The 25,827-nt window shown below is 44.5% G+C and overlaps 1 protein-coding gene across 2 annotated transcripts in view; it reads right to left on the bottom strand.

Annotated features, from left to right (window-relative positions):
- LOC147030051 (unconventional myosin-IXb-like) overlaps positions 1 to 25,827 on the bottom strand; it is a 189,862-nt gene that overhangs the window by 122,037 nt on the left and 41,998 nt on the right. For both annotated transcript variants that reach the window (XM_085873751.1, XM_085873752.1), the window contains exon 6: positions 7,663 to 7,757. In XM_085873751.1, coding sequence (XP_085729877.1) covers positions 7,663 to 7,757 — 95 coding nt within the window. The remainder of the gene's footprint in view (positions 1 to 7,662; positions 7,758 to 25,827) is intronic.

Below are 25,827 nucleotides of genomic sequence, written 5' to 3'. Positions count from 1 at the left end.
ATAAATAACACACTAAAAAGTGGAAACACAAAATGCAAAATCTGCACATCAAACTAGAAAAGAGTTTTATATATATATATTTTTTGTATTTTTTTATTTTTTAATTTTTTGCATACAAGGTCAAGGCTCTTGGAAGAGCGAGATACGAGGACAGGATCTGAGACGGGGATGAACAGCTATCTTAAAGACCTGAAGAGAAGAATGAGAAAGTTGATTCTTCATGCAGGAAAAAAAAAAGAGGAATGAACGAGTGGAGGTGAGCAGCGATTCTGGATTTTGGGGGTTTTACCAGAAGGGGGTTGATGGTGGACTGAGTACGTCCTGCAGAAACTTGGGGAGGGACGGGGGAAGACAGAGCGTATAAAGAGCAAAGGGTTCAAGACCAGAAAGGAGGTGGTAGAAGACAGAGAGATCACCGACCTGTCTGCGATGGGAAAGTGATAAGCCCACAGACTCATCTTCAACGTGGGGGATTGCAATGATCTTGAAGGCCTCGGTGTCCATGGCATCAAGCTGAGCAAGGGGAGCCAGCCCAGAGGGGAGAGCAAACAAAGCAGTGACTCTGTAAAAAGTTTGGTCAAACAAAGCAGTGACTGCCAAACATTTCAGCCTTCATTGGGGACTGCCAGTCCGATAGGATTGTGCATAGGCTGCGATCAATTTCCAACCACACTAAACCCAGCCCGATTGGTGCTTCACAGGCAGGACGTTGCAACACAGAAGGTCATCGCTCAGATGGACGATAACCTGCGGGTGTCCCGTCTGTTAGCATCAGCACATGGACGTTAAAGATCCCACGGTGTAATTTGTGAAGAATAAATGAGTTATTGCCAGCACCCTGAACATATCACAAATTTCTGCTCAAATCAGCTTGTCGAAAGTCAGGTCCGGCGAGCCAGTTGATGAAAGACTTGCGCCAAAATTGTTCCACGGTCGACCCCACAAAAAGGTGGATATATTTGGGGCCATTAAAAAAGTAGCAATAGTAGTAGTAGTAGTAGTAGTAGTAGTAGTAGTAGTAGTAGTAGTAGTAGTAGTAGTAGTAGTAGTAGTAGTAGTAACTGTTGCATATTTAAATATTGTTCTATTAAAGCAAAGCAAATACGGTGGAATATTTGATCCCCACCTCCAGATGTTCCCCTTTCGTCGGTTTCCCTTTGGCTTATTGCCCTCCAACTTCCTATTCCTTCTCTCCCCACTATTCTTATACTCCTATATCCTCCACTCTCTTCCTTCTGTCCTCCCTCATTCCCTTCCTTTTCTTAATATAAAATTAGAAGAGCCTCCCACGATGCTGGAATGGCCTAAATGTCCCGATTCTTGAATAATAATGCTCCAGGAAGTTTAACTAACCCTTGCAGAGTTTCAAATCACCTTTTCTTTAATTTAAAATATGGTACTACAAATGCGTCTGTATAAACCATGCCTTCCCCACAAAACCACACATCCCGGGGAAGAGTCACTCTTGCCCGCTTGTCGCGGAGACGATGCCGCACATGGGCAAAGCACAAACACGTATGAGGCGAAACATTGATATGCATGATCCAAGCCATGTGTGGAACATAATATACATTTTACATTCAAACTTGGTTACATCACACTCCTCACCTGGTTTTTATGTAAACCACAACAGCAATTGATTGAGCAAAGATAATTATGCGAACATGAGAACCAGGGTAGCCACCTTGGCTTGAAACGTTGTCAAATTGTTGTTGAACATTATCAAAAATGTTGAACATTTGTCAAAAATGAAATAAACTGAATACAGTCAATAAATTAATGGATCAGACTATGGCAAAACAGATAGGGATCTTGGTGGAAAATAACAGAATATGAAATTCACAATCAATCGAAAAAAAATGAAGGAATTCACACTTCCCCTGCTGGTATAAACAGTACGACCTTAGTTATGGGTCGCAGGTAGATATGGGGCTTGCCGTCCTTCATGGTGTGGATTCGCTCTTTTTGAACCCAACCACCTGCACTGTGCAATGTCTCAATCCCACATCAATAGCGCTGGTTGTTCATGTGCACATCTGCCTTCAGGAGAATGATATCACTGCCACAAAGGCTGCATTTCTTGACTTGCCACCACGTATGGGGCTGCAGGGTCGGAAGATATTGTTGCGAATTCGCGCCCGCCGGCGTGCGATCGGCCACGTGACTCGAATCGCGGCACGTCGCCCACCGGACGGACAATTCTGTCGTGACCCTCTCGGACTAATGCCGGGAGCTAGTCACGGGTGGGCCTTTCGGCCTCACCACGGTCGTGCCAATCGGCCACCCGCATGGGATAGGGTTGTTCGCCAAACTCGACCTACCTAAGTACCCACGCGGATGGTAAACCGGGCGATCGCACCTCGCCACAGGTCGACTCTGGACACGGGCCGCTTAAGCGGTCCGTTCCGTGCTATCGGGATAACCGAGCGGTGTTATCGTCGGCCTCGACGGTTCTGATTAATTATCGGGCGTATTAAGCCCACGACGAACCCGTTGCGTGAAGAAAGATGGAGATTCAAACGAAGGAAAGGATGCAGCGAAACGGGGAACAATCAGACAAGCACATTTAATACGGAAGCACGGAAGGTACGTATATTACAGTCACAGGGATACAATAAAAGCAATACACGTATTTACAATTACCGTAAAGAAACACAAGCAAGGAACGATGCAGAGCTACAACCGAATATGATTTACAACACAGAACACTTATACAATTTTACTTCACCAGACTGATGCCACACACACACACGTTTACACAGAACCCAAAAGGAATGGAAGTCGCGACTTCCCTGAGCGTGTCGAGTCCCTCTCCGACGTCCGTCGACGTGGTCCTGCCTGGCCGCGACTCCGTGCCCTGGCGTGGTAGGCGAGTCCTCTCCTGCGTTCTTCGCGCCTGCACGTGTTGGCCACTCGACGCCACGGAACGAGTGTTCGGTACTATGCCAGCGCGGATGGGGGGGGGGGGGAAACGTGGATGCCCGAAGTCGGGAGAGGGGAATGGCGTACACTCCTTCCCGCCAGCGGGGTCTTGCAACTGTCCCACAAAAGACCCCACTAGCGGCCACCAGGACGAGCGAGTCGGAAGGCGAGAGCAACCACGAAGCAAGTATATCCACCGAGCAAGAGCATCCCCTAAGCAAGAGCATCTACCAAGCAAGAGCATCTACCAAACTGCTTCCCCCGTCTCCGACTTTTATATCCTCTGACCTCCGCCCTGTTTCTCCGCCCCGTTCTTTGCTCCACCCCCCTTCGAGGCGCTTCGAGAAAGGTCTCGAAGAGGGGCGTTCCTCCTCCTAGGCCGCGTCACACCACGCATCCACCAATCGAGCGCCAGCTGCCCTCCCCTCGCTTCTCTCCCCTCACACCAAGTGCGGAGAAGAATGGCGCGAAAAGCCCACCAAGCTTCCTCGTTGTTTTTTATTTGAAATAAAAGATAGAGAAAGAAAAAACGACTGACTCAAAGCGTCGCAGCCCGAATGAATCACATTTATTCCCTCTAAACAACGGGTTTGGGGCTAACTACACATGTACTTAAGAGATATCTCACCTACGGGACCTGGATGGTGGTTTGTGAATTTCCACAGCCGTAACAATATTCTTGTATTGACCAGAATGGGGCTGCGCCATCGTGACCAGAAGGTATTTGCCAAATGCTGTACACGTCGCTCCTGACAGCAGAATATGTCTGCAGGATGACCAAAATCACCTGGTGGTGCACGAAGAGGCGTCATCTTGAACTTCCACTTCGAGAAACGTGTGAAGCATTGTGTTCTTAATGAACATTCATGCTTGGTAGCTAATACGGCTATGGAATGGAACTCTGGTTCATTAGCCAACTTCACAACAGGCAAAGTGGGTTTAATGGGTAGTTCGGAATCCCCAAGACACCTTGGCACAGACAGCCATAATGACTCCATCAGGTCATAGGCTTTTTATGGAGTGAGTGGCCAGGTCAGCCGGGTTAATGTCAGTTGTCACATAGTACCATTGAGGAGGTGATGTGCTCTTATGGATCCTTTGAACATGGTTGGCCACAATGGCGAAGGTTTCCTGTCGAAAGTGAACCAATACCCCGAGGAGACTGTGGACGAGGTCTGGACCAGGAAGTTGTACTATATTTAGTGACTGCCGTTGAACATCATGATAGGTGGCACTGCTGTTGAACACCACACAAATATTGTCCAGTTTGCATGTATAGAATAAAGCAAAGTGAGGAAGATATATAAGGAATAGCATTTTGCCTCTGTTCCTGGTTCAAGAGACTCAGCATGTATTTGGAAAAGAGTTTTGCCATGAAGTCCACGTACTGATGTTTAAAGGCCGATTTCCTATTCAGAAGCAAGCAAAGGGACTTTAAGCGGTTGATTGCAAAGGTCGATTGTCTGGAAGTTTTACATCGTCTTGGAAGGGTAACGGAGCCATCCAATTGCCATTGTCATTCCTGATGAATCCATCCTCCATGATCACAAAAAAAAACCAGTTGTCTTCCACGGAGCAACCTGGCTTGTCATCATTCCTTGTTCACTTAAAGATGTGACTGCTGACCCCGTGGTCACAGGATCTCCCGAAGAGCTGACCTGAAGGGACATGACGATGTGGCAGGATGACGTCCTTGACAGTGACACGATTAGGGCATGGCGAGCAGACTGATGATCCTTCATTGTCAAGAATGTGGGTACGATAGGCCTCCACTCGTTCAGGGCTATGGACGCCATCCAGACATAAATCACCAATTATCACCCCTCCAAGGTCCATATGCTGTGCCCATGGAGCATTAGGTAGTCCATTTTGAGACTCTCTGACCTTAAGCAGCTGAGGCGTATCTCATGCAATTAACAGTAAGATGGGTGCTTCTGGGTCACGTTCGGGAAACATTTCAGCGGAAGGATGTACATGTGTGTAGAGCCTTGTGACCTCCGTTTTTGGAATCTCAGAGGAATTATAAGGCATAGCAATTTGTTGGTTAGTCCACATAACCGTTGGTTAGTTCCACAAGCGGCAGGTAGATGATTCCATTGAAAGATTTGATGACTAGTTTCCCGACATGTCGACCACTGGCTGTCATCATTCCAGACCAGGTTTTGAGTTCATAGGGAACTCGATTATTTGGCACGTTAACGTCGTCAAAGAGTTTGTTGTGGCCCAGACACTGATTTGACAGGTCATCCAACGCAGCAGAAGTTTTCAGAAAGTTTTCAGGATTACCAGCGATGAATAGTTTAACAAGACAGATTTTGGAACAAGACCTTCCATTGGATCCATTACTATTACAAATGTCCGTACACCTGTTAATCACCTAGGGTCGCTCCTCGCCATGCTTTCGAAGCCCATCCGACACGCTCTCAGGATTTGAAGAGTCCCTGATGAATTGCCTCTCTGCCGGCCCGTCGAGGGTAGCACAAGTGGCATTATGAAGTGCTGAGCAATGACGGGTGCTGTCGCAGTGAGAACAACATAATTTTACTTGACACTCCTTGGCTGACTGGTTAGTTGACAGAGCACATCTGGTACATATTTTCCATTGGTTAAGAAGGATGAGTCTGGATTGCAATGTTTTTACTTTGAATGTTCTGCAATGTGCAAGGGAATGTTAATTGGTCCTGTGAATAGGGCAGAATTGTTGCGGATCTTCCATTCGATGACCAGTGTGCTGATTTTCAAAAGGCGACCTGACTGCTGCAGTCCGTTGCTCGACAATCTGTGGCAACAATTCACCCGTTGGGGTTGACTCAGCCTGTCATCCTTCTGAGGTTGGCAAAATGAGTACCAGCTTGCTGGGATGATTGAGTCATTCGAGTATCCTGTGTCAGAGTGATAACCCGTCCAGGATTGTGCCCAATAGCCCAGGAGGCTGCTTCGGCAGTACCAATGCTCTGTCCAGAGTATGGTCCAAATGGATGGGTGAATCTATCCGCCAACGATCCACAAGGTCAGGTTGAAGCTTTGCTATGATTGGTTTGAGGAACAGAGATGTCTCCAAAGATGACAGTCCGGGAAGGGAACCATCGTTTTTGGCAACCTCCATTTCCTTGATGGTGTTGCTGAGCTTCTGCAAAGTTTTGCGGTCATGAAGAGAGACTTGAGGCAAAAGTTCCAGCTTGTTTTGCAGTAATTGTGTAACTGCTTCATCGCTGCCAATTTTTTTTTGAAAGTGATACCAGACCTGCTCCAAACTGACATCAGCGTTACAAATGTAGACTCGGTTGAGACGTTCTACAAGCGCTTTGGATTCTGAACCATCAGCCATATGTTGAAGCATGAGGTTAAGCTGTTCATTAGATGCTAGTGGTACTCCTCTAATCATGTTGTGGAAGGCCACACACCATGTCCTGAATTTCTCAGGCTTATCGTCAAACACAGAACTCTTATTTGAAAACAAGTCTCAACGAGACAAATATTTGCACAGTTCTGCATGGCAGGCATCACTGTTGGCATGATTGATGGCTTGACTTCTCAACCCAATAGTGAATGGATAGATGCTGGTATTATTGTTGCTGGATTTTGTTGTATGTCCTCGCAGCATATGTGGGTCAACATGGGTGTACATTGGATTTGATGAGAAATAACTCAGTTGGTTGTCGCTTGTAATCCCACTGGATGGCGATGCAAGGTCAGTATACAAGGTGGGATACCGGTCATAACCGGAACCAGGTTTGTGACCCACGAGTTCAGAACGGGGCACGTTAACACAGTGGCGTCGATGTGCAGCCATGACATGGAGCATTAGAGATGCACGATGACAAGAAGGTTGTGCATAAGGCATTAGTTGGTGTCTGGTGAGTTGTGTACGATAGACCAGGAGCTGGCATCATGTCATACTGAACAGAGAGAACTTGCCTGTTGGACACGTTAAATATCGATGAGTTTTCCATGGATGCTGGTGCTGCAGCATTGATTGCTGATGAAAGGAGGTCTGTCTGAAATGACTGCTGCTGCACCTGTTACTCTTCGAGTAGCAATCGGGCTTCGTCCGATTTACATCCCATGGCAGCACTGACAGAGGCCTCGGCTGCTGCTGCTTTGACCTTCAACAAGAGGGAAGACCTGGAAGAGTTGGACAAACCAGCAATAGACCGAGTATGAAGTGAGCTCGACATGGCAGCTCTGCTTCATCCCGGCGGCGAGTCGAGCCTGAAATCAGGTTTTTGCTATCCCGGAACAGCCTACGTGTCCCGATTCTTGAATAAGAATGCTACAGGCAGTTAGTTTTACCTACACTTGCAGAGTTTCAAATTACTTAATTTTTTTTAAAGTTTAAAACACTAAGTGCGTCGGTAAAAACTGTGCCTTTTCCACAAAACTACATGTCCTGCCAGAACGGGGAAGAGTTGCTCTCACCCGCTGGCAGTGGAGATCACGCCACACATGGGTGTAGCGTAAATATGCATAATGCAAGACATGGGTGGATAATAGACATGCATGATGCGACACATGAATGTGCTTGAGGCAAGACATGCGTGGAACATAATACACATTTTACATTCAAATTTGGTTACATCAAACGCACCCCTAAAGATGCGTGTATGAAAAAAAAAGATTGCCTCTAAAGTTAAATTCAAATCTAGAGGTCAATAATAAAAGTCCAACTGTTTCAAATAACAATGTCTTTGGCATTGAATACCTAATGTTTTCACATCCACACAGGTAAATTACACTCACCCTCTCACGGTGCCATTATCCCAGTAGTTAACTTGGATAAACTTTCCAAAACGACTGGAATTGTTGTTGTATGCAGTCTTGGCATTCCCAAAAGCCTGCAGAAGGACAAAAGCCTGTGTGATACAATCAACATTTGCACAAACAGCACAAAATCAAACGAATGCACCAAATTTGCATTGTATTCGCCCTGTGCATCATCTTTTACATGGCAGTAAAATGTAGTTTTGCCACAATTTAAAATTTACTCAAAACAATTAATATATACAACAAAGCTGTCTTTATACTACCAGACGATGTAACATAAATGGTTCGAGCATCTGTTCCGAGTATGGGAGGTCAGGGGTTCAATTCCGACCGTGGCCAAGTCAAACCAAAGACTGCTTCCTTACTTGAAGTTCAGCATTGAAAAAAAGGATAGAGCATGGATAAACAACCATAGGTTGGCATCCATGATGAGGAGGAAATTTCTCCTCAATTGCACTGCTGAGTGCAGAGAGAAAAGAGACTTCATGTCGATGCCATCGCCGGAAACCAGAGTGCCCAGGAAGTGATGTAATTTCTGAAAAACCCAGCAGCTGTGTTTGGAGGTCAAGTACCGTACTCGTACAGCATTGCCTCAATGTCGTGCATTTGTCTACGTGTATGTGTGATTTGTGTTGCAAATCCTCCACGAGCCTTTGACCCTCCATGCAGAACAAAACTAGAGAGTTCATGGAATCCTCTTCCCACGCAGTCTTGAGAAAGGACATGGGAAGGGTCTTCTCAACTGTTGATTTGCATTTTGTATTTGCGCTAGGTGCTGTCATATTTGTCTGAATGCTGAATCTCAATGATCTCACAGTTACTCTGCCCTCAGGGCACGAGTAGGTATGAATGCTGAATCTCACTTTGCCCTCAGGGCATGAGACAGCATAATTATTTTTCCAAGTACTGCACTGCTAAACGGAAGGTTTGTGAGTGCCAAGAAGACGATTTGTGTTCTCCAGCATTGAAGTATGCAATTCAACTGAAATAAAATAAAAGTTTTAGAGGCTGTAGAAACAATCTCAAATGAGCTAAGATCCTCGTCCTCTTAATGATGACGTCATAAAAACGAATATGACGTCATTGTGATGTATCAGGTTTGCGATAAATTATCTGTGCTAATGCCCGGCTTGATTCCCGCAAACAAAATTCAAACAGCTTGCCTTGTTTCAGAGATAATGGTACGGGCGATTTCCATTAGCGGATGTTAGTTGATGTTAGACCGTGTCTAGCTTACCCGAAACTTATTTCTAACCTATGAGTAACGTGCTTTGAACCTATGTGTAACGTATCTCCAACACATATTGACGTATTTGACGTCTTCCGGACGACCACAGAACTTACTGAACGTGTTTCTAACTTACAGCTACCGTATAATGGCGTATTGGCAGCGTTTAGGGGAATTGGTATATAAAAATGGGGTTCACAGGAGGAACCCGTCAGTGTTTCAGACTCCATGGTGAGTAGACACTTCGATGTCTAGTGCGGTTATGATTTGAATCGTCGAGCGGCAGCCTTTTAATAGGCTACGCCACGTGATCGTCGGCGATACACCGCCGCGCTATGCATAAGTTAGACTATCGTTGGGCATAAGTTGTGAACGCCAACAACACGCTCAGCATTCATTGGTATAAGTTATCTATAAGTTATCGAAACGTTCTGTGTACGTTACTAATACGTTATGCATATGTCCAACTCGTTATTATACGCCCAAAACTGAAAAAAACATCAATAGTTCAGCGTACGCCAGCGTTTTAGATAAATTTTGATACGTTGCCATACGCTGGCTAAATCGTCAAGGTGTGACAAGGCCTTAATAGATGGGCGTCAACCTTCCCTAATATTTCTCTCACCCCAGGACCCCTTCATTTTACTCGTTTTCTTCCCTGCATTCATCTTTCATGCCCTCTCATCCAAACAGAACTCTCGCTGGTGACTCAGTTACACCAGGGAAAGAATAGCGCTCCAAAAGCCCAGGAAAATGCGGATCAAAAGGCGTATATACCCACCGCAAAAGGCACCAAGTCAGTTGGAAGGGCACATGCAAATTTACGGATCAGAATTCATACATACCCCCACGCAAAGCAGTCAATCGACCCAAAGTGCCGATGCAAATTTGCGGATCAGGATGGTCCGAAGGCACGGTTATGCACCCGGAAGAGCCCATAAAAGTCGGCTTACTCACGACTGGATGGCTTTGGTTTACTGGTCAAGGTCATCGGTTCGCCTATCCACCCATTCTGACCACCATCGAGGCGAAGCACTCGAGCTGTCTTTGGTGCTGCGTGGTTGGAGGAGGGACGACGCAGGTGTGATGGAGGACAGCCGTGAAAACATCTCAGCACATTGGGGGTCAATGTCATGAACCTCACGGCCGTTTGTGGTGGGTAGCTGATGAACTAAGTAATAAATATAGAATTGAGCGGGCTTTCGGCACCCGCCACTGCAATCATGGGGGAACTAACACCTCCTGGTATTGCAGGGCCTCCAGCGCTGTGCAACCACCTCGAGGAACATGGCAGGCTCTGCAGGGCTTAGCACACAGGTCAGAGAAAATGTCTCATGCTTTACCCAATTGTCTCTCTTGTGTCACATGAGTGCAGGGTCTAAGATATCTCAATAAGAACTGCACAATGATGATCCGTTTTGTTGGCACACGTGTATGTCGTGGATAAAGGGGAATTATTGACTTATATTCCCGACCATGTGCTCATTTTCAAAATAAACTAGAACGGTACTCGGTGGAGGGCATCCCTTCGCCTGACTGAACAGTTTATGTTTTGTATCCCACAGGTAGTCCTAATAGTACACCAAGGTCTCAACATTTCCTTTTCCTACATGTAATACATGGACAAGATCCTCTATGAGCCTTAGTTCATGAGAGGGGGAGGGGGAGAGAGAGAGTGAGAGTGGACAGTGAGAGAGTGAGCGATTGAGCGATTGAGCGAGTGAGCGAGTGATAGAGGGTCTATTACCCACCTTAACAACCTGTTAACCAATCCCATCCTCGCTTTCCACCGACTCCTATCCCATTTATCATTTGCCACTTCATCAAAAATAAAAATGGCTCTCAAGTATCTAAAGTCAGAATGGGACAAGGAATTTAGGGGGAAAGGGAAGGGTGGCACAGCAGTCCAGCAAATGCCTTCACCAAAGCAGAATTCTCAAAGCCAGTCATTGACAATTCCCGGAGGCTCAGCGCATGCAATCGGTTACAAGAGCGTGGTGTAAGAGGCCAGAAGGCTGAGCCAGCGCCTGAGTATGCACACAGAAACGATCTCTCAGCTCAGCATGCTGCGTCCATGTGGGGTTTTCGGGCTTGCATGCCCTGCGTAGCTCACACGCTACAATCATGACAGATGAGTCCGACGGAAGAAGGCCTGCTTTGTGAGATGCACCGAGAAAGACACAAGAAACCCACGGCCATTCTGTTCCCTTTACACCATGCAGGCCAAGCCTTGGGAAAAGGCCATGCAAAACAAGCAGGCCCAGAGAACGTATCATTACACGAGTCGACCGAGAGATGAAAACTTATTCCAAAGAAATTTGTATTTTTTTATTCCCCCTGCATAGTATTTATATCACCCGAACCATCGACTTGCTCAAACCAAAATTATTGCTTGAAGTCTCACAGGATGCCATTCAACCAGGAGTCCTGGGACCAACATAAAGATTCCTGGAACAAACCATTCACAAATCGTGATGTTGATTCCATCAGCTTCAAATAAGCCAGATTACCATTTCAATGTGAATGCCATGCTGAGTTCAATGCAAGTCTATGCCAGATACACTTGCTTAGGTTGAAATAAGCTCCACCATGCTTGACCTCTGGCAGAAAATTGATGATGTATTGGTTTACGAGTCAATAAGTGACCACTATATTCGTTATGGGTGTGTGTCTGTCTGTCTGTCTGTCTGTCCCGAGCATAGCTCCGTGGGTTTTGATCCGATCCTGATAAAATTAGGGTGCGAGGTTTGTATCATGATCTAGTTGTGTTTTCCGGAGAATGGGCATGCTGTGCCCATTATGGGTGGAGCCACGCCCAAAAAACAAGTGTTTTTAGGGGATAGCCGGTTTCAAGTTACATCTTCTCCTTGGGGGTTTGTCGAATCTGGCAGACATTTCGGTATTTGGTTAGCCCAATGGCACCTGCATAGCCCCACGGAGCTCGATTTTTCATTTTCGTCCCAAGGTCAAGGTCACAAGGTCACGAACTTAGAAAGTGTCAAAAAAAATCAATAAATTGGGCATCGAGCTCCTTGGGTTTTCAACTGTTTCAAATGAAAGTTGGTATGCAAGTAGTGCTCTTCGAGTACTACAACTTTCATCATTTACGTTTTTCCCGATTCCCGCCAGTTTGCCCGTGGCGTCCCCTCGAAGGTCAAAAAATTAAAAAGGCGAACCGTGTACATTGCTCGTGAACCATCGCCGTCTCCAGACTTGTACAATTTTAAAAACATAAAAAGGCAATTTGCATGTTGAAGTCTTGAAGTTCTGTCTGTCTGTGTCTGTCTCTCTCTCTCTCTCCACTATCAGCCATTATCATTTTTGGCCTCCACATTTTTATGTTGGCCTCCACAAAGTCATTCACCGACTGGGCATCCTCAGTCATGCAAAGTCTTTCATTGGCATAACTATACTTTTAACGATTTACAAGGCCTTCCTTCACAGCATGATGTGGTACTGTACTGTTCTCCCCTCTGGGCTGGTGTCCCGGCCTCACACACCTTGCTCAGCTTGACGCCGTGGAAACAAAGGTCTTCAAAATCATTGCAATCTCCCTTGATGAAGCCGAGTCTCTGGGCCTATCAATTCCACATCACAGAAAGGTCAGTCGTCTTTGTCTTCTACCACCTCCTTTCTGGTCTTTCACACTCTGCTCTTTCCGTGCTCTGTTCCTCCCTAGGTTTCTGCAGGGTGCACATGGTCCATCAGTAATTACCTCCTTCTGGTGAAAATCCCAAAATCCAGGCTCACTGCTCACTTCCACTCATTCGTTCCTCTTCTTTCCACCTGTAGAACCAACTTCCACAGTCTCTTCGATTTCGTTCTTCACTCCAGGGCTTCAAGACAGCCGTTCACCAACATCTCAGATCCACAATCATTTTTCTACCCCCATTAACCCTCCCCAAGCGTTTCCAGTTTTTCATTCCACTCCTGTGATAGAAAGTTTGCGGCTCTATCGATCTCCTGTCATTGTGCCCACCACCCTCCCACTGTCTTTATGCTGTTGTTTCCATTCTGTTGTGTCCTGATCCGTTCTGTGTTCTCGCTCCTCCCCAAGCCTCGACTGCATACAAAAAGGTCCCTTTATAACAGAACTCGGAGAAGCTACGTGCTCATCACCCGAGACCCAAACGCCTACTGATGATCGAGGGATAGTCAGATCACTGGTCTATCAAAGAATATAAGAAAGGTTTGTTGATATTTGTGCTTGCATATCATTCTGTACAAATCATTTACCACATGGTGGAGAATGCAATGAGGATATCTACATACGACATCCCAAAAGGTGGACTAAAATTCCCCCCCCCCCCCCCACGTGTCGCCCATATGTCAAGGCTCGAGGTATTGAGGTAGGAGGAGTGAAAAGGGAAAGGTGATTTGGGGGAGATTGAAGAGACGTGTAGGTCTAAGTAAAGTGTAAAAATGACCGTTTTTACAGCCATTTTTCCCTGCTGTGCAGGGGTTTGGCTTTTTGAGAGGCAATGTTTTATGGCCGGATGCCCTTCCTGACGCCAACCCTGGTCACCTCTTACGACACACAGGGATATGGTACACCTATTCTAACCGGGGCATACACCGGGACCAGTACACTGGTACTCATTTCGCCGACCTCGGAAGGATGACAGGCTGAGTCAACCCCCTGGTGTTAATTCAGCAGCCAACGGGGCTTGAACTCAGGACACTGGGATCCCAAGCCGCCACCCTAACCACTAAGCCAACACCAGGCTTTCTAAGTAAAGTGTATCCCCATCATTTCAACCCTTCTACAATCTCCTCAATGTCCTCTCCCTCCCAAACTCCAGTAGTCTCACTTTCGTCCCCCATCCTCTCGTTTCCATTTTATTCTCTTCTCAATTAAAATTTTCTCAATAACCCTCCACTTTATTTGTGGACACAATATGTGGATGGCCACAATGGGAAAATGTGAAGTTCAAATCCATTCCATTGGGACCATACTCTGTGCAGAGCATCGGTGCTGCCTAAGCAGTCTCCTGGGCTATTGGGCACAGTCCTGGATGGGTCGCCACTCCGACGCAAGATACTCGAATGGCTCAATCATCCCAGCAAGCTGGTACTCATTTTGCCGATGTTGTAAGGATGACAGGCTGAGTCAGCCCCACCTGGTATGAATTCAACGGTAGCAGGATTTGAACTAAGGACCCGAGGATCCCAAGCCCACCACCTTAACCATTAAGCCAACACCAGGCATTCAAAGTTCAAATCTCTTGTCATTATATGTCCTTATGCATGGAATTTATAGATATTGCGATGGTGGAAGGTCATCTTACAACAAATTCCCATCTCAGGACAACCTCCCACCATCCCGACATTAAATGTCTCCTCCCTCAGTGATCAACTGATTATACGCTATACTCGTCCTTGATGCAAAGCTCCAACTGCTCCCGATGGACGAAAGCACTACTACACAGTTAAATATGACCAATAAATATATTAAATATACCTCTTGTGCAAGTAGAACAGGAAATGATAGGGCAGCAATGCGTACAACACGTGGAAGCTTCCACCACCCACTCCTTTTCCAAAAGCTACATTGTTCTTCGAATGGCATTGGAAGTTGAACATATGTGGGATATGACTTATTGATGAGACTGGGAACAATCTTTCCAATGTAATGAAGGAGCTCGCATGGATTCAAGAAGTATCAGAAATCAAACAGCTGGACTGCTGTTCAAAAAAAAAAAAAACAATAACAAAAAAGGACATCATAGTTTGAAATGGGACATTTGCAAGAACAACAGATAAACAACTTACAACGAAACACCCCACTCGAAGGGATGCCATGATAGCATAGCCATAGAGGACAGCATGATCACCAATCATTCATTTCATCTTGGTAAGCCTGGTGTTGGCTTAACGGGAAAGGTGGCTGCCTTAAGATCCTAGGGGTCTTGAATTTGAGCCCCACTTGTGCTGTTAACACCAGGTGGGTTGACTCAGCCTGTCGTCCTTCCGATGTTGGCAAAATGAGTACCGGGTTACTGGAAACAAGGGGCACTGCATCGGCGGCACACCCGCACTGCCAGCAGTGATGCAACCAGCAGCCACAGGGTGCGTACGAATATTTATTTTATTTTATCTAATCTTGGTTTGACCCCCCCCCCCCCAAAAGTTTTGCTCTTTAGTCTTCACTACAACAGCCACATTTTGTTCTTGAAATGAATTACACTTCGTATAAGCCGCAGGTGGTTATGGTACAAGCCTGCCGGCATATTTATTTATCACAATAACACGCGTCTCATTGAGTAGCCTGCACTTTTACACATATTAATACAAGTGACCAGGACATTAGGAGATACTTGTAAGTGTACTTTTGAATAAAACTTGGATATGAATAATGACAAGATCACAAGTACACAATGGAAATATAGACATGGTATATGGAATTTGAACCTGGGTTCCAAACATTATGAGCTGAGGGTTCAGATAGATTCAGATAGATTGGACCACCAGGCAGACCAACCCACAGGTCCCCTTTTTGGTCCAGGTGCCTTTGTGTAAACGTAAAGCGAAGAAATTTCTACCTTGAAATCAGGTTGAAAATTCTGTCCATTTAATTTTTCTTTCTCCAGTTTTGGACAAATATCTCACAGGAACGGTCAAAAGCAAGTTTATAGCCTGAAAAATAAATCTCAACCAAACTGACGGTCATTTTGCTTTCAATTTTCATTCAAATAAAACCCCGCATGGTGCATGTTTTGCCGTCACATTATTCACGAGAACCGAACTTCCCTGAACCAACTGTAGTGTGGCAGGAGAGTCCAGACTCTAGAATCTAGAGTCTAGAGATGTGCACTCACCTCTGACCTGTCTAGCCTAGCTATAAACCGTCATCCTAGTGTTTTGTGTGCAGCGTGTTGCATCACAACACCCTCTGACGGACGTTAAGCTTGGTGTCCCACCTATTAGCATTACTTTTTTTGCATACGTGATCGAGGCTCATGGAGGAGCTCGAGCAGAATGCAAGGGAACAAAATGGAAAGAGAGAAACACCAACAGCAGAGTAGAAGTGAGTGGGTAAGGGGATGATAAACATGGGTGAACAAGCGACACACAAGTTGAATGAAACACAGCAAGAAGAAGAAGAAAGGGATTGTGGGAATGAACCAGAAAAGGAACAAATCAACTGACAATGAACAAGCGAGAAGAGGTGAGCCAGGGAGGGGGGGAAAAAAAAATCTCAGTAATCTATAAAAATGGAGTGCTTGGGAATGGGATCATTTTGGGGTAAACGAGGTAGTAAGTATAGATGCAGATGACCTAAGCTAGCGGTGAACAGCTGTCTTGAAGCCATGTCGTGAAAAATGGGACTGAAGAGACTGGGAAAGTTGGTTCCGCAGGCGAGAGAGAAAAGAGGAACAAATGAGTGAAAGTGAGCAGTGAGCCTGGATTTTGAGAGTTCAACAAGAAGAGGGGTCACTGTCAGACCATGTACAGTACACCCTACAGAAACCTGTGAGGGACAGAACCAAAAGAGGACAGAGGGTGCAAGACCAAAAAGGAGGCAGTAGAATACAGAGCGGTCACTAACCTGTCCGCGATGAGAAAGCAACAAGCTGAGACACTCGGCTTCATCACAACACATCCCAATGATTCTGAGGGCCTTGCTTTCCACTGTGTCAAGAAGAGCAATGTGTGAGACAGGGGCGCAGGCCCAAAGGGGAGAGTCGCACTCCATCAAGCTGTGGATAAGAGTTCGGGTTTGCCAAGGAAGGACTTTGCATGACAAAGGATGCCCAGTCAGCGACTGACTTTGGAGGTCAGCTTGGAAATATAAGATCATGGCTGATGGTGAGGCCTAAAAGTTTGAGTGATTTAACCTCATGAAGTAGTTTGTTTAGGAAGTATTTAAAAGATTCCCACAGTGTCACTTGTGAAGAGTTGGTGAGTTATCGCTGGCACGCCTGCTAAATAACAAATTCTTGCCCTGAAGGTAACGGTATACCAACCAGCATAATCCTCCATCTGATGATAATGATGATGATGATGGAACTGGGTGGAGTGGTGTCCTCGTTTTAAGTGTTTTATATTCACAACAGCGGTTATGTGTTCAAATTTAGCTGAAGGCAGCAGTATTAAGGATTTGGATTCTTATCTTGTGGAATCTGGAGCTAGTGGCAGGAGAATTACAAGGTCACGGTTTTATTGTGTGGAACAACACAGGTGGCTCAACGACCAGGCAGCGGCAGCCTCGTCTCCAGGTGATGACAGGACGCACATTGAGATTGACTCTTCATTTGTGACAAGGCAAATGGTGAGCACTAAAATATGCCAGTAATGATACCTATGAAAAGGGAGTATTGTTCAAAATCCCAATAACAATGTCGAACAAAAAGAGCCAGTGTTGGTGCAGGAAGATAGAAATACGAGTCAACTGTAGTCATGAAGCCAGATGAGCCCATTACATGAATTGCTTTAACATGTATATTAGAGACATGATGATGATAATAATAATAATAATAATAATAATAATAATAATAATAATAATAACGAGAAGACCACTCGGTAGAGCGCATACCTCTGCCACGTAATGCCTGATCCACGAGAAAACATGAGGACCAAAACATTTTTGAAATGTCATGCTATACATACAGTACTCTATCGTTTTTGGTCCAATCTCTCAATAGTGAAGCATCACTTTAAAAATTAAATCATTCTCGTAACCAGATCTGGATTCGGATCTTCACCAAAATCGAATCACTTCTTCCTTGTCACACACCCAGCATGTCCACCATTGAGAGAAAGGACCAAAAATGATATATAGCATGATATCTCAAAAAGTTGTGAAGATTGACTTAAAGGAATTCAAGAAGCCAGATCCAGATCCAGATCTTCACCAAAATCGAGTCAGTTTGTCCTTGTCACACACTCAACCTGCCTCCAAAATTTCATCCAGATCTGTGCACGACTTCTTGAGATACCCTGGAGACAAACAAACAAACAAACAAACAAAAGACAGACAGGAATGAAAACATAACCTCCTTTCACCTTCAGTGGTGGAGGTAGTAATTAAAACTGCTGGCAGTGATGCCGGGTACCGAAATGCCCCACTCTGATTGGACAACTGTGCAATGACGTATTGACAACGGCAGCGTGGATCTGATTAATTATGCAAAGTTTGAACTCAATAGATCGAAAAATGAAGATGCATTTTAAAGGTTTTCATGAAATCCAATATGGCCGCCAGGTCACGTAACTATGACATCGTCCTTAGGATATGCATCAAGTCAAGTGATACGTCGGAGTTGGTCAAAGTTCCAAGTTCCTCCGGTCAATGGTGTAGCCTGGAGGTCCGCTGCAAATTTCATGGAATGAGAAAAATAACAATAAGCCGAACGATTTGGGTGGCTGGCTTGGGATCTTAGGGTCCTGAGTTTGAGCCCCGTTGGCTGCTGAATTAACACCAGGTGTGGTTGACTCAGCCTGTCATCCTTCTGACGTCGGTGAAACAAGTACCGGTGAACTGGTATAGGGGCACAGCATGAGCGGCACAGTCGCGCACCAACAAAATGATAGCTACCCGGCAGCCAAGCCGCCATGCACAAGAAGGAGGAGGTTCCCTAATAAGTGGCCACGCATGGCACAACTTTGGATGAAGATCAGGAGGAAACTTCGGCAGGCAGAACGATCACAAATGGTGATGCTCCGGCCCCTCTTTGAATGAAAAACGACTCGGAATCCTTCTCGTGCGGGGGAGTTTGGCTCTCGTGAATAATGTGACTGCAAGAAACGCACCATTACCAAATCAAACACATTGGGCTTCTCAAAATCTTTGAAGGTTTCTTCAAAAACGACACAAGTATTTGATGCGTTCCGTTTGAAGACTTTCTTGAAACGGAATCAAATTTATTTCAGATCCATGAATAAAGGCGAATTAATTTGTATCGTTTCAGCTTTCAACAGTAAATATTTGCTCGGCATCATTCAGAGATGCAAAAACTTCAATACGTCGCTTCTTGGAAAGCATTTTCCAAACATTCTTCACTTTACAGAGACGCTCCGTTTTTATCACAGACAAGGATAGTTCAACAAGAAGATATTTCCACCACAATTGAAGTACAATTTTTGGATCATCTGGCCGAACAAATGAAAGGCATCTTCATCATTCGTTATGAACCCAGGTGCCATAAAAGAAAAGGCTTCACCGCTTTATCCACGCCAACGCAAGTCTACAGAAGGTTTGGCAATATAAAAATAAAAACAGAGAGTCCATGCCTTTCGTTACATCTCGACGCCAACAAAACAGGTGGTGATAAACGTTTGGCACCGAGTGCATAATCATGCCATGATGCCCCTTGAACTCGATGGGGGAGAAGATGGGGGGGAGGAAATCAAATGGATGTTGTTTTTACGCTGTACATACTTCAAACGAGTTCTTCAAAGCCCCTCTAAACCCATAAACTCACATTCATAGCGAAAGGTGGCACTTCCTCGCAGAGATTTATGACAAATCTCAAAAGAGCTCAGTAATAAAGAAGTAGATGAGGGATGCAGACAAAGGACAGCTAAACAGACAGGACAAGAAGGGACGTGAACACGGACATCACTACAAAAAAACAACAACAGAGGAAGCGTGCCTGGCGAAATAACAAACAATGTATTGTGAAGAAGTGGTTATTGCTTCTTAAGACGAGTAACAAAGAACAACGGCTATGTATGGTATGCAACCACAGTTTACGCCTTCTGATTTCGAAACGCTAAATTAAAATGGGTCAATGCCGTGGATGGAAAATCATCCACTACTCCTTTAACAACCCCAACGATTCCCACCTTTTTGTGAAATCAGCCAGAGAACATTTTTTTTCCGGCAAACTCTTTCACGAGCCCAACTGACCAGGCCTGATGTTCGACCGAAGATGATGATGATTTGGGCAGGATACTGGTGATGACACCTACTTTTGGTGAAGGACACTATGGGATTTATAATGTCCACCAATTATGGAGGCAGACAGGATGTGCAGTTTCACGTCCATCCAAGTGACGGCGTACACATCATGTCTCGCCCTGCCTGTGCCACACCGACATGACAGTTTGTGGCTAGGCCGAGATTCGAACGAAGGTTAAACATCTCAGAGGCGACTGCGCATATCTCGAGGCTATCCTGCCAGACAGAACACCCTGCTTAACGTCCATCCAAGGGACGCGGTACACATAGATTCCTCATCCTGCATGCGAAACACCAGGGTGATGAGCTGCCTGTTTGGCAGTCAAACAAAATGCCCCCAAGCTCATCATGCCATGGCAATTTATAAATCAAGGCAATTACGCCATTTCATTGGAACTTATGCCTCACATGACTTATAGAAGACTGCGGAAAACCAAAAACAAGTTTAACCTTCACCATAATATAAATTGAATTCTTGGCAATCTTGTACTTTTGCATGTAAGGCACAATAAACAAGGCCTTTTTACTCTGCTCGTCACAGCCACCAAGCATAATACAAAGTTCAGCAGATTCCTTTATAATTAAAAATAATAATAAACTGGAGTTCTTGAACACCTTACCCCACGCAGTGCTCAAGTATATAATTCGATTGAAATAAAATGGTGATTTTTTAAAGGTCGTATTAAAAAAAATTCTAGAAGTTTACCGCCATTGATGCAGCGTCTTTCACACCACCTTATTTAACACGTTGCATTAGTTCTTCATTCCCGTTTGTGTCCTTTATGAGGTCCTTAAAAAAAAAAAAAGCAGGTTTCCTGCTTGGAATGATTTTAAATTTTGTTTGACTGGCAGACAAAAAAAAAAAATAATAATAATAACTTATCTCACTCCTCTGCATATGCACGATCGAGATGGGATTCAGAGACAAAATACTGCTAAACTGCAGGTTTGTCTTCCAATTTGTGTTCAAAATATAACATTCAACTCAAGTAAAGTTGTTCCTTGGTCATAAACTCACGTTTGTAGACACACGGACAGATGGACAGAAGTGAACCAATTGCTTACCCCCGCTTGGTAATCAGTACGGTCGACAGGTCGACAGGCATGTCCCCCGTCATCATGTCCCACATCGATTTACCCATTTTGTCCCAATATCCCACAATCGATTTGCCCATTTTGTGCCATAGTAATAGATATAGAAACTCCGCAATATAATCCTTTTGCCACTGTCGGAGGAAGCGTTTTCCTTCCATGCATAATTTACACCTGTGGCTTTGAGTGCTGATCAGATTTTTGGGAAAAGAGAAGGAAAGAAAAACCCCAGCAAGTCTCAATCTTCTCCAACACACCTAAAAGGCTTGGCTGCATGCCTGCTTGCATCACACGAATTCGTTTCGGTCAAGGCCTGCAATTTCAAGATTAGCTTCAGTCCTCTTCAGTTGTCTTGCTCGTCAACATATCGGCTGTGGTTTGTCAGATGACGAATGAACCAACTTTGTATCAGGTGACAAACTAAGTCGTAAACCGAGACTATCAGGCGTAACTCATGACTCCTATAATGAGCACCTCTCTGACCAATCTGGGACTATAACCAATGTTTGAATAGCAGATGAACCGTAGATCTGCTCAGCTTCACTGAGGTCCATGAACGACTGCATTTAACCGTTAGCCCATTGAACCATCTTTCTGATTCTCATTCACCATACTCTGGCAAAGAGCATCAGTGCTGCCCAAGCAGTTTCTTGGAAAGGGTTATACTAGGTGGTCTGCTATTGCATCCCCAGCAGTAGTTTGCGCAGGAGCTTGCGATTTGTTTAGGGTGTCAGTGATAGCTCACCTACTCTTCGTGAAGGACACTATGGAATCTTTAATGTCTGCCAACTAATGCCAGCAGACAACATGCCCAGTTTTTAACGTCCATCCGAGGGATGGCACACACAGTGATGAATCACTTTGCCTGTGAAACACTGGGATAACAGTTTATGGCTGGGCCGCAATTCAAACCCAGGCTAGACAGATTAGAAGGGAGTGGGCATACCTCTAGGCCATCCCTGGCAGCCCTGAACCATCTTAGGTAAAGATTTTACGCAGTCAGTTATACAGCCAGGAATCCGACTGTATAAAATGTACAAAAATTGCTTTAGTTTAACCAAGGGCACTAGCAATCCTGGCATGTGGGATCTGTCCACGGAAACCATGCCCACAAGTCATGAGGTCACAAGAGCTTAACATAGTAGGATGGAAACTCACAAATAATTTAGCAAGTTCAGTAATCACATCATGCAAACATTGTACCTCGTCCTTTCTCCTCATTTCTACTTCTGCACCTGTACCTGTACACATGCTCATTCCCCTAAAATGAAAAAATATATACTGTATATCAAAAAAAACACAAGAATCCCTCAACGTCCTGCCACCCTTTAGAACCTCGTCAGTAAACTTCGATAAACAAACAATCCACTAATGCAATAAGCATACAGCACACAACTACAACAGGAATTCTTTCCATTCTTGCCATTGTGGACCGACACAAAAAGAAAATAAAACACTTTCCTCAAAAAAAAAAAAAAAAGTTTAAACTTTGCAGCACGTACCCAGGTGACAGGCACTCCTTGAGTATTCATCATACACGGAGTATTCATCCTCGGAGTGTCAAATCCAGGATACTGACATCCACAAAGGGCATATACACACCTTGATATGAAAGGAAAAATCACTTGCAATGGTTTCATTTACAACTTATCATGAGTCACTAACTAAAGGTTATATGGCATGGCATGAGTGGTGAAGATACTGAAGTGGTTTCCTAAGATTGTGGGTTCAAATCCAGCTGAAGTCAGCAGCATCAAGGATGTGTATTCCATGCTTTTGGAAACCGAGCTCATCTCGGAGAATTGCCATAATAAAATTAAAACAAAAAATAAATAGATAAGTAAAAACCCATGGGCTAACGAAGGACTTTCAGTGGTACGGAGAGTAATCTGGCAACCTGACCTGCTTTGGCCTCACGCGTGATGACTGCCGCGTGTTGAATCTTTAACTCACACATCAGCGATTGTTTGATCGATTCCCTCAGAGCTGCTTGGGGTAAACAATAATTTTTTTTAAAAAAAACATCCATTGCTTCAATTCATCTAATCGGTAAATTCTAACTTGAACATGCTCTACGAGTGAACGTCACAGCATCCTAACTTGAGAAACACTTCAAGGTGTGCATGGTTAGTACTTCACCAACTGTACTCCCGGGATGCATTCATTAAATTTCAAGGAATGAGATAATTGATGGAAAAAATAAAATGTCCATACAATTTTGTTACACCTTAAATTAATATTTCCAGTTTCCCGAAACAATCGCACAACACCCCCTACCCCCCGAAAACAAAGCAGTGGCCCCTGCTGACATGACACCAACGGGAGCTTCGAGCGCCGAGCTATCTCGTTGCACAGCATGAAGGAGCAACGGAAGGCAAAAACCACATCTACAGGAAGTGTCTCATTACGAATGATGATCAGATATTATGGTTTGAAACATATGACGATGTTTTAAACACATATTGGGGGTTTTTATTGTCCCCATTGCAAGCAGATCGATGAGCTGATTCTATGGTGTTTACAATATTCGCTCAGAGCCCAGGTTCATCCTTGTTACGTGGGAACCGTTTCACACTTACACTCATGGTCGCTTCTGCAAACGGTTCATGTGACTTGCATTTCGTAACTCAAAACTTCACAGGAAGCGGTTCACGAGGCAAGAAAGATGACTGCAAGAGAGCGTGTTTGAGGCATTTGTTTTGATGTGTCAAGCCGTTATATAATCAAAATGAACTTCTTACTTCTTCCTCTCCCATTGCAGGCAACAGAACGAGCAAACATCGACGTTGAACCCTTTTACTGAAAAATATGGAGGAAAGTGCGAGCATGACGGATTATATTCACCCGATTGCAACGAGGCCAGGTATAAACTCAAGGCACCGCTGACAATTACACGGTTAAGATGTTCTTTAAAGCTGTTTAATGACATGAAACGTTTTCTTTATTCCAGTAAAATAAAAAACGACGTGAAACGTCATAGCCCACGTTGTTTTAGTAATTTCGCTGTATGGAGTTAAAGGGTAGCCCATATTTATGTACAACTAAAATGGCCGCCAGTCTACCAGTCGGCTATCTTTGATCAGATCGTAAAATAAAGTGAGGGGAAAATGTAAGCCATCATTCATTATCTGTGTGCCAAGTTTGAACAACTTCGGTAAATGCATGTCCGAGAGATGGTTGAGGACGTGTTCAACAGTTTTCTTTTTTAACTAAAATGGCCGCCAGTCGGCCATCTTGGATCTGATGTTGAAAGAAAAATAACGAGCATATGTATTCCATCATGTGTTGTGTTTGTGACAAGTACAAATTAAAATCGGTCCATCCATGTCAGAGAAATGGTTGAGAACGCATGCACGCACGCACATCAAGAACAAATACATAAGCCCCTGTTTCGGACCAAGTCCAACGCGGGCTAAAAAAAATCTAGAAGGGCTCTTGGTCGAGCACATACCTCCGCAAGGCTGATTAGTTTACGTTTTGTATCCCACTGATAGGCCGGATCTGGATTCGGACCTGAACTAAAATTTCATCGGCTTGTTCTTGTCACGGAACCAACGAATCCACCAACTTTCATCCGAATCCGTCGACAACTTTTTGAGATATCGTGCTATGTCTTGTTTTAGCCCGATCAGTCAATGATGAAGAATCACTTAAAACAAGTGAAATCCTTCAATACAGCGCGTGTGGTGAATCAAATGAGTACACTAATGTTAAAATATGCAATTTATGCTTTTTCAGTTGAAAAACAATTAAAAAGCGTACTTAATATTTGAAATGTAAAAATCTTGTTATTATTGTGATAAGCACCTTTATATATAACAGAAGGAATGAAATCGTTCGATACAGCATAGCAGGAGGCCGCAAAAGAATGATTGTAAGTAAATTTCATCTACTAATGCATGACGAAACACTTGTTTATGGCTAATATTAAAGAGAATGATGGCATAAGAAGAACTTAGCTTTCTGCGTTCGGCGCGAAATGCCATGGTGGACGGAAATGACGTCTTTCGTTCGTTCGTTCGTACATGAGGGGAGCGTTTCTTCATTTTTTTCCGTCAAGCAATACATTAAATGGTTTTCACATATATATATATATATATATATATATATATATATATATATATATATATATATATATATATATATATATATATATATATATAAGACATTAGTTTCACAAGTTTCCATTGAAATACTCGGGTATTTCCGTCAATTGTCGCCATTTCCGTCGAGGTTACGCACTGCATCTACCGGACGGCCGTCATTGGCTGTCTTGAGGTACGTGGGGGGGGGGGGACACCGGACCCACCGGAGACGTGGTAGACGACACCGGGGACATTTCAAACTCAGTGCAATTGTATACAGCGCACGTGCTGTCAAAATTACTGGATCCAGACCTTCACCAAAATGGAATCAATTATTTCTTGCCACACACCCAACCTGTCCACTAAGTTTCGTCCGAATCCGTCCACAACTTGAGATATCCTGCGAAAAGAGACATGACATAAGTAAATAGACACGTTAAATTTATTCATTTCATCTGTATAAAGCAAGTTTTACACAGTGATTTGTACGAATATTCAATTATTCATTTGCATAAACGAGTTCCTGGGTCGTGTATGACAATTAACTCTGCCTCAAATCCAGGGAGCACACGACCTTTGCGATTTTCAAAGAGGACGAATTGTTGGGCAATCGGAAGGTGGAGTCAGTCAGCATCAGATCGCTCAGAACCTTGGCATTCCGCTTTCTGCGGTCAATTGGGTGATTGTGCGTTCCTTGCCTTCACTGGTGAATTGCACAGTTTCCCATTCTGGTTGACCTGGGCCCTCAGAAAGGTGTCTGAGCTGTCAAGCCGTCCATTGAGAAAACTCCCCGTTGCAAGGCAGCAGATGTTGCAGAGGAGGTCCAAGTTAGC

The sequence above is a fragment of the Eptatretus burgeri genome, chromosome 3 (assembly GCF_056783735.1).
Source record: "Eptatretus burgeri isolate ZD-2024b chromosome 3, Ebu_testis_v1, whole genome shotgun sequence".
NCBI classification, from domain to species: Eukaryota; Metazoa; Chordata; class Myxini; order Myxiniformes; family Myxinidae; genus Eptatretus; species Eptatretus burgeri.
Note: the sequence above shows the minus strand (reverse complement) of the source record. Positions and strands in the feature narration are given on the sequence as shown.